Source organism: Musca vetustissima, unplaced genomic scaffold (genome assembly GCF_032173495.1).
Source record: "Musca vetustissima isolate MV318-11 ecotype Yass unplaced genomic scaffold, APGP_CSIRO_Mvet_v1 utg216129, whole genome shotgun sequence".
In the NCBI taxonomy this organism is placed as follows: Eukaryota; Metazoa; Arthropoda; class Insecta; order Diptera; family Muscidae; genus Musca; species Musca vetustissima.
In genome coordinates this window covers 1-10,118 of record NW_026881284.1, presented here as the reverse complement: position 1 = coordinate 10,118, position 10,118 = coordinate 1, and the positions used below count along the sequence as shown (strand labels likewise).

The following is a 10,118-nucleotide window of genomic DNA, read 5'->3' as shown; positions in this document are numbered from 1 at the left end:
GTAATTTTTTGTTAAAGAATTCCGTTCGATTACACGAATATAATTGAGTATTAAAAAACAATACTTTTTCTTAGCTTGCAATCTTCATTACTATTTTTCTTTTTCTTTTCACTTATTGATGTTGTTCACAGACACAGAGAGACATATACTATGGAGAGAATATTTACAATTGTCAAACAATGACAATGGATAGGTTGGCTGAGGGTCTACAGTTAGTGCGAACGCAAACGTAACGTATTGTTAATGGAAATTACCACTACGTTACTCACTCCCGTTGTCTATATGTGTGTGTGTTGAGGTTTGTACACAACTAATAAAATATGTCAAAATCAGCTGTTAGTCATAGGCATTACGTTACTTGTTTGCAGTAACTCGATGAATCAGCTGTGTATGAATATTAACAGTCAACTGTAAGGTTGCATTTTCTCTCTCTTTTTGGTAGTGTTGCCAATCACAATTTGCCAATTTTGAAATGTATATGTAAGGAGGTCATTTATATACGTGTTTTGCATATGAACATAATTTTAAATTAATTTAATTGTTTCTTACTGGAATTTTCTTTTCACTTTTGTTTTGTTTATAATTATTGTTATTAGTATTGCAAATAGTTGCTTGTTGTTGTTTTTGACACTTACCTTGAACACATTTTCAATGCACAGCGATAAACGGAAACCACACTGACAACAAAATGTAGAAATAAAGTGAAAATGAGACCAGATGCAGCGGAAATTTCACTTTTGGCATTCAATAAATCGAACTGAAATGGGAGAATGAAGAGAATTTGTCATTGCGAATAAGAGAAATGAAAAAGATATTGAAAAATTGCGTGAAATATTAAAAAGTGTAAATCATATCCCAGAAGAAGGTAAGTATAATTATCTGAACATTACACTGTTCCAAATGTTGTAATCGTCGGGTAAAAACGTCCTTAAATTCGGCCGGGTCGAACTTTTTGTATATAACTCCTATGAGGTGCCTAAAATCGTATGTAAATATTGGTCCTAGATCCACCTTCAGTATACTGATTGTGATATATCAACTAAGTCGATATATACATGTGTGCTCGTCCGTCCGTCTGTCCATTATAATTTGTAAACACGACATAGGCCACAGTTATGGACCATTCTTTTGCACGTAAATTTAATATTTAGGGGATGAAATGGATCAAAAACTTTATTTTTCTGGTCTCTATAGATCCCCCAATTTTTATCTGAACATCACGGAATTTTACACAGAGAAATGGATATGACCATGGAATAAGCATGACCGTTGTTGATGAAGATCCGTCAACATTTAAGCGGGTCAAATGGGCCAGACTTCGAATATGGCCAAAAAAATTTGGGTTATGGCCAAGGACACCGCCAATAATTTGCATATTGGGGATGGAATGGACCGACAACTTTATTTTTGTCTAGTTATCTAGACGCCACAAAAGCTGAACATCACAAATTTTCCAAGAGGACCAACATTTTTCTGTACATTTTTCTCCGGGAAATCATGATTCGGAAAAATGCAACAGAGGAGATGCTGACTTATAATAGATCAAGAGTGCGCAGAAACTTAGATCTCAGTGGTAGTTGTGTATGGTATCATATGGTCGGCTCCGTACGACAACAGGTTTTAACACCCTAGAACTTCGTTTGGATAATGATTCAATGCCTTAACCGATATATCCCATTGTCTACATCAAACCTCGTAAAAGTAGTAACGATGTATACGTTACATTTCCAAACTCTGTCCTAAATATTATAAGGCCAATTTTTTTTTCAACAGGCAGGCGGTCATGGCTTAGTGGATTCCAAAGAATATTTTGAGATGTTAATAACGGAATGACAAAATTAATATACCTTATGGTATAAAGGATGGAAACAGTTCCATACCCTCGGATATTCCCATTAAAATTTTAAAATTTTTAAGAAAAGGCAAAGGAAATCGATTACGTCTTAAGCTTAAACATTTCATATCATTGGAAGAACGAGACGTGCCTTAAAGACACTGAGTTCCAATACATATAGTAATGAGAAGTGGTAGGTGCTAGTACCGCAAAAGAAGATAGAGCTGAGCTGACAATCATATAATATTGAAGACTTTTTTTATATTATTTCTCAGACAGCTTCCGAATAAATATCCTCTATGATTGGTCCATAGCAATCCGAGATTAATTTTTAATGGAAGTTCAGTGTGATTATTAGTTACTGGTAGAATGTATTTATATATCCTTCTGTGGTACCGGTTATTATGTCTTTGTGCATATGTTTGTAACCGGCAATAGGAATCGAGATAGACCCATGGTTCCTCTTAAGAATATGCATAGATTTACTTTCTGAGTGGATTTATTCACGTCGTTTGTCCGTCCTTGTATTTTTGTGAGCAAAGTACAGGCCGCATTTATAATCCGATTTGGATGAAATTTGGCACAGGTCACTTATTTAGCCCAAGGACGAACCCTATTGAAATTGAAGAAAATCGATTTAGATATAGCTCCCATATATAGTTTAGTCTTATTTTAGGTAAATTGTGCACCAAACTCCCAAAATTTGTCCTATTGAGACAAAATTTTACACAGTGTACTAGATTAGGTGCACTTTGATGTCTGCGAAGTTTTGTGGAAATCGGTTCATATTGAGATATAGCTCCCATATATAGTTTCGTCCGATTTTGGGTAAATGGTGCACTAAACTCGCAAAATTTGTCCTATTGAGACAAAATTTTACATATCGTACTAGATAAGTTGCACTTTAATGTCTGCGAAGTTTTGTTGAAATTGGTTCAGATTTAGATATAGCTCTTATATAGTTTCGTCCGATTTTGGGTAAATGGTGCACCGAGGAGCCAACGTCTGTTCCTTATACACGTGACAAAATCGTTGACAGCGATCTGTGCCGCAGCATACCAAACGATATATGCCACGGTTGCTCAATTAGGTCCAGATTTACATATAGCTCCACATACATTATTTTGCTCGATTTCATACAAATGGTAAACAAAACAATCCGATTGACATACAGTTGTTTTTATATATTTCAGACACATTTAGTTTCGCCCCATTCCTTTTCAATGGTCCTCTAAAGATTATATGTCTGTTCTATCTAACTCTCTAAGTAGATTAGAGACCGCGATTAGAATGACGGATTCGTAAGACAAACACTAAAGCCCCTAAAATCATTTTAAGTTCACTTAAATTGAACATTTTTATTTCTGTAGATCGATATATTGGTAGTCGTTGACTCAGCTATTGCTTTACAGTACGAATTTAGGTAGTTTTGGATAGTAGACGTCACATTCGTGTAAGCGATAGTGAGTTGAAATTCTTCCTTTTATTTTGAAACACCTAAAAGTGTTTTAATTCTGAAAAATATTACAGTTAACTTACCTCTTCCTTCGATTGGTTAACATCACGTGATAGTCCAACTCCCGATATGGCCAAGGCCAAAGTACTCGTGGCAATGCACACCAAACTCAAAGCCAAAAATGATGTTTGTGTCTTTCGGAGACCCACGACACCCAATGACCCAGTCACCGCAGCAATCAAGCCCGTCCATATACCACAGCCAGCTGTGGACAACGCTGCTTCGCGTACAATTAACAAAGAACCCAATGCCACCAATGATATGGCCAACAACAACTGTAATAGACCCAAAATAATTTGTACTGGAAATGCCGAGCAACAGGCGGTGCTACTTTTCGGTTTAAATGAGGCAGATTTCTTTTTCAGGGATTTTACCGATTTCACCGAACTGCGATCATCCTTGATGAGTTCTGGTGGAAATCTTTGTTTTTTGCTAATTCTCGAATCTAATGTTGCTGCTCGTGAGGCAATGGTTTCCTGTAGCTGTTGCTTGAATTCTTCGTGGGATATTAATTTGGGTTTCTTCAAGCTACCATCCTTGACGGTGTCCACCAATGTGGCAGCTGTTAGTTTTAATGGCTGTGGTGGTTTCTCATCATAGACGGGACTGGAATAAATGTGACTTTGTGCATCCATTGGTTTGCCATTTGTCATGGACGATTTGTTGTTGTTGCTGTGGTTGGAATTTTGTTGTTGTTGCTGCGGTGTCGTCGGCATTAATTCATCATCACTTCCGTTTGTAGTTTGTTGTTGCAACATGGCTATTTCGGAATTGGTTAAACTGTTGTGCATATTTGTGGTGTTAGTACTCTGTTCAATTGTGGTCTGCATCATTTCCTCATGGTTGTTGTTGGTCATCGATGGTGAAGAAGAAGAAGAAGCATTAACATTACCACCCATTGCCACAGCAATATTGCCCATACTGTTATTGTTGCTATTACTGCTGTGGTGGGTTGCCCGATCGACAATGGTATCCATGCTGCCCGTTGTTGAGTCATGTGAGTCAATCGTGCGTGCCGGCGATTCAGATTGCCGGTTTGTATCACTCTGATTAGTTGTGGTGATGATGGAATGATTACCATTTGCCTCGTTCATTTTGTTGTTTGTTGCTGTTGTTGGTGTCGATGGTGTGAAGCTGTGTGTTTTAGCTGCTTTGACTATAGGCTATGCCGGTTGTTGTTGTAGTATTTCCAATGCAGGAAGAGAGTTTTGCGGTCAATGATATTGTATTTTATTTGGCACGGATCAAATGTTTGTTATTATTTGTTGTTGTATTTTGTTTTATGGATAGTGCGGGGGTGTGGAATCGGTTAGCAGATTTAATCATTGGTGCGGTAATTTAAGACATTGATTTCCTGAAACGAGAAAAACGGAAGAAGAAATGGCGGTAAGAAGGGTGAAATAAAAAGATAAAGAAGAAAGGGTGGGTACAAAATAAACAAATAAAAGTTTGTAGCAAAAATAAGTTTTCAGGGACTGAAAAAAATAAGGGGAAGATCTCGGATTTTTTGTAGCCTCAGACTTGGATTTTTTAAATGCTATTTTCCAAAGTATTTTTATAGCCTCAGGTGTGGATTTTTAAAGACTATTTTTCAAGGGTTATTATGGCCTCAGGCGTGGATTTTTTTAAGACTATTTTTCAAGGGGTTTTACTGCCTCAGGCTTGGTTTCTTAATGACTATTTTTCAAGGGTTTTTATTGCCTCAGGCGTGGATTTTTTAAAGATCATATAGACATTCTTTAAAGAATCCACGCCTATTGTTGAAGGGATGTTTGGAAAAAATTCTTTAAAGAATCCACGCCTATTGTTGAAGGGATGTTTGGAAAAAATTCTTTAAAGAATCCACGCCTATTGTTGAAGGGATGTTTGGAAAAAATTCTTTAAAGAATCCACGCCTATTGTTGAAGGGATGTTTGGAAAAAATTCTTTAAAGAATCCACGCCTATTGTTGAAGGGATGTTTGGAAAAAATTCTTTAAAGAATCCACGCCTATTGTTGAAGGGATGTTTGGAAAAAATTCTTTAAAGAATCCACGCCTATTGTTGAAGGGATGTTTGGAAAAAATTCTTTAAAGAATCCACGCCTATTGTTGAAGGGATGTTTGGAAAAAATTCTTTAAAGAATCCACGCCTATTGTTGAAGGGATGTTTGGAAAAAATTCTTTAAAGAATCCACGCCTATTGTTGAAGGGATGTTTGGAAAAAATTCTTTAAAGAATCCACGCCTATTGTTGAAGGGATGTTTGGAAAAAATTCTTTAAAGAATCCACGCCTATTGTTGAAGGGATGTTTGGAAAAAATTCTTTAAAGAATCCACGCCTATTGTTGAAGGGATGTTTGGAAAAAATTCTTTAAAGAATCCACGCCTATTGTTGAAGGGATGTTTGGAAAAAATTCTTTAAAGAATCCACGCCTATTGTTGAAGGGATGTTTGGAAAAAATTCTTTAAAGAATCCACGCCTATTGTTGAAGGGATGTTTGGAAAAAATTCTTTAAAGAATCCACGCCTATTGTTGAAGGGATGTTTGGAAAAAATTCTTTAAAGAATCCACGCCTATTGTTGAAGGGATGTTTGGAAAAAATTCTTTAAATAATCCACGCCTATTGTTGAAGGGATGTTTGGAAAAAATTCTTTAAAGAATCCACGCCTATTGTTGAAGGGATGTTTGGAAAAAATTCTTTAAAGAATCCACGCCTATTGTTGAAGGGATGTTTGGAAAAAATTCTTTAAAGAATCCACGCCTATTGTTGAAGGGATGTTTGGAAAAAAAATCTTTAAAGAATCCACGCCTATTGTTGAAGGGATCTTTGGAAAAAAATCTTTAAAGAATCCACGCCTATTGTTGAAGGGATCTTTGGAAAAAATTCTTTAAAGAATCCACGCCTATTGTTGAAGGGATGTTTGGAAAAAATTCTTTAAAGAATCCACGCCTATTGTTGAAGGGATGTTTGGAAAAAATTCTTTAAAGAATCCACGCCTATTGTTGAAGGGATGTTTGGAAAAAAAATCTTTAAAGAATCCACGCCTATTGTTGAAGGGATCTTTGGAAAAAAATCTTTAAAGAATCCACGCCTATTGTTGAAGGGATCTTTGGAAAAAATTCTTTAAAGAATCCACGCCTATTGTGAGAGGGGAGATTATTTTTCTTTGCTTTTTCATGGTAGGAGGGGTTTTCCTAGTGTGGGCAACTAAGCCCACGCCTCAACCAATTTTTTATAGTTTTTATGGGTGTACTCCCGGCACATATAAGCCCACTATTTCAACGGGTGATGAAAATAGCTACCTCAGGTGACACCGCGGGAAGGTCAGTGTCCACAATTGAGATGAAAAAGGAATCCTCCACGAATCAGATGGAAAGACCAAGTAAAAAACAACATCTTGGAACGTGGTTTTCCAAATATTCTTAAAAATCATATGAATAGATTTTCCATTAAAAATATAATATTTTATGTCAGTTTTTAATTTAACTTTAATTAGTGCCTATCACTCCGCTGGCTAATACATTTCGTAATTGCCATAAATTGGTTAATACCAACAACAATGTCGGCACACTTTACAATCTAATTTTACAACAACAACAATAAAAATTCTAAATTAACTATTACATCAGGTTAAGCTTCAAAATTTGTCACGACTTATCGCATGATCCTCGTTTCATCATTTCGTAAAATGCCAGTTGACTTAGAATGGTGGCAAAATGAATTTCGAAAAAAAGAAACTAAAACACAGTCAAAACTCCATATTAGGAACTTTGGAAAAATAAAAACTCAAAGAGAAACAATACAATACAATTATAAAAAAATAAATCTAAACTTGATTCTTTTGAATTTTTCATAAAAGGTTTGACTGTATTTCCCTTCCGAAATACAGAACACTCGTTAGGTTTTTTGTTGCGATTCACATGTTTCCATTTCAATTATTTGCAATTATTTTGACAATTCAACAACAGAAAAATGCCAGAATACCAAAAAACCAAGTGCGGAATTACACAAGACAACAACAAACCATCCAAACCAATTCGAAACCACCAAGACATTCTATCGAAATAAAAAAAAAAACAAATTCTCATAAAGCAGTCAGGAGTCAAAAAGTCCGAATTTGTTGTTGTTATTTGAAACAATTGTTTTTGTCATTTGCCAGCTATTCTCATTCATTTAAAGTGGAGATTTGGTTCAAACGCATGTACATTCTGCCTGTCATTGTTGTTATTATTTTTTTGTGATTTAATCTGAAACAATTATGTTATGATTAATGATTAAAAATTCAAACGAAAACAATATTGGAAAAAGGCCAATTTGACAGATGACAAGTCTGAACTATTTTTTGTAAAAAATAACAACAACAATAGAAGGGGTTAAGAATAAACAATTATATAATAATTGGATAACAAGCAGTAATCACAATGGCAGGCTGGTTGTCTGGCGTTACAATTTATTGTCTGAGAATTTTGTTGTGAGAAGGTGTTTTGAGGTTTGAGGGTACCCAAGGCAGTCATAGTTGATAATGATTTCATTAATCATTTTTTGGAAATAATAAGGGATTAGTTCGAAAAATTTTCTTATCTTTAACAAGAATATTTTTCAAAATTAAGTTGTTGGGAGATAATCTGGCGGATTTGAAAGGTATAAAAGGTCAAATGAGAATTTGAAAAAGAATAATTGGCGGAATTTAATTTTTTTCAGAGAATAATCCGATTAGAATATTTTAAAATAAGCTAGAGTTTTTAAAGACTATTTTTCCAAAGACCAATAGGCGTGGATTTTTTAAAATAATATTTTTTCAAAGACCAAATGTGGGTGGATTTTTTTAAAGAATATTTTTCCAAAGATCAAATAGTCGTGGATTTTTTAAAGAATATTTTCCAAAGACCAAATAGGCGTGGATTTTTTTAAAGAATATTTTTCCAAAGACAAATAGACGTGGATTTTTTAAAGAATATTTTTTTCAAAGACCAACAGAGGCGTGGATTTTTTAAAGAATATTTTTTCAAAGACCAACAGAGGCGTGTTTTTTTAAAGAATATTTTTTTCAAAGACCAACAGAGGCGTGTTTTTTTTAAAGAATATTTTTTTCAAAGACCAAGAGGGGTGTGTTTTTTTAAAGAATATTTTTTTCAAAGACCAACAGAGGCGTGGATTTTTTTAAAGATTTTTTTTCAAAGACCAACAGAGGCGAGGATTTTTTAAAGAAGATTTTTCCAAAGACCAAATAGGCGTGGATTTTTTTAAAGAAGATTTTTCCAAGGACCAAATAGTCGTGGATTTTTTTAAAGGAGATTTTTCCAAATACCAAATAGGTGTGGATTTTTTTAAAGAAGATTTTTCCAAATACCAAAAAGGCGTGCATTCTTATCTTTAACAAGAATATTTTTCAAAATTAAGTTGTTGGGAGATAATCTGGCGGATTTGAAAGGTATAAAAGGTCAAATGAGAATTTGAAAAAGAATAATTGGCGGAATTTAATTTTTTTCAGAGAATAATCCGATTAGAATATTTTAAAATAAGCTAGAGTTTTTAAAGACTATTTTTTTCAAAGACCAACAGAGGCGTGGATTTTTTAAAGAAGATTTTTCCAAGGACCATCTGACCAATAGGCGTGGATTTTTTAAAGAAGATTTTTCCAAGGACCATCTGAGGTATAGGCGTGGACTTTTTAAAGAAGATTTTTCCAAATACCAAATAGTCGTGGATTTTTTTAAAGAAGATTTTTCCAAATACCAAATAGGTGTGGATTTTGTTAAAGAAGATTTTTCCAAATACCAAAAAGGCGTGCATTTTTTTAAAGAAGATTTTTCTAAATACCAAAAAGGCGTGCATTTTTTTAAAGAATTTTTTTCAAAGACCATTGCTCAAAAGGCATTGATTTTTTTAAAGAATTTTTTTCCAAAGACCATTGCCCAAAAGACGTGGATTTTTTAAAGTATTTTTTTCCAAAGACCATTGCCCAAAAGGCGTAGATTTTTTTAAAGAATATTTTTCCAAAGACCATTGTCCAAAAGACGTAGATTTTTTAAAAAATATTTTTCCAAAGATCATTGTCCAAAAGGCGTAGATTTTTTCAAGAATATTTTTCCAAAGACCATTGCCCAAAAGGCGTGGTTTTGTTTAAAGAATATTTTCCCAAAGACCATTGCCCAAAAGGCGTGGATTTTTTTTAAGAATATTTTTCCAAAGACCATTGCCCAAAAGGCGTGGATTTTTTTTAAGAATATTTTTCCAAAGACCATTGCCCAAAAGGCGTGGATTTTTTAAAAGAATATTTTTCCAAAGACCAATGCCCAAAAGGCGTGGATTTTTTAAAAGAATATTTTTCCAAAGACCAATGCCCAAAAGGCGTGGATTTTTTAAAAGAATATTTTTCCAAAGACCAATGCCCAAAAGGCGTGGATTTTTTAAAAGAATATTTTTCCAAAGACCAATGCCCAAAAGGCGTGGATTTTTTAAAAGAATATTTTTCCAAAGACCAATGCCCAAAAGGCGTGGATTTTTTAAAAGAATATTTTTCCAAAGACCAATGCCCAAAAGGCGTGGATTTTTTAAAAGAATATTTTTCGAAATACAATTTTTTCATATTTTATTCAAATATTCGCCAATGATGTATGTCGATTACATATTTGGCATATCTTTCAAAATATTACTGCTCACATTCAAATTTGTGGCAGTTGGGACAGCCAACAAATTAATTACAACTTCCCATTCGAAGTCGTGGTGTGTAGGTAATATTAATATATGGACTTTTCAACAAATAGACAACGTTAATGACAGCTCC

The 10,118-nt window shown here is 34.3% G+C and overlaps 1 protein-coding gene across 1 annotated transcript; it reads right to left on the bottom strand.

Moving 5' to 3' along the window:
- Positions 1 to 631: 631 nt before the first annotated feature.
- On the bottom strand, positions 632 to 4,446 carry LOC133327249 (uncharacterized protein DDB_G0288805-like). The gene is made up of 2 exons (XM_061535806.1): positions 3,374 to 4,446; positions 632 to 757 (listed from the first exon to the last, which is right to left on the bottom strand). The coding sequence occupies exons 1-2, from the start codon at positions 4,442 to 4,444 to the stop codon at positions 632 to 634; spliced, it is 1,197 nt and encodes a 398-aa protein (XP_061391790.1). The 5' UTR covers positions 4,445 to 4,446.
- Between the last annotated feature and the right edge of the window lie 5,672 nt (positions 4,447 to 10,118).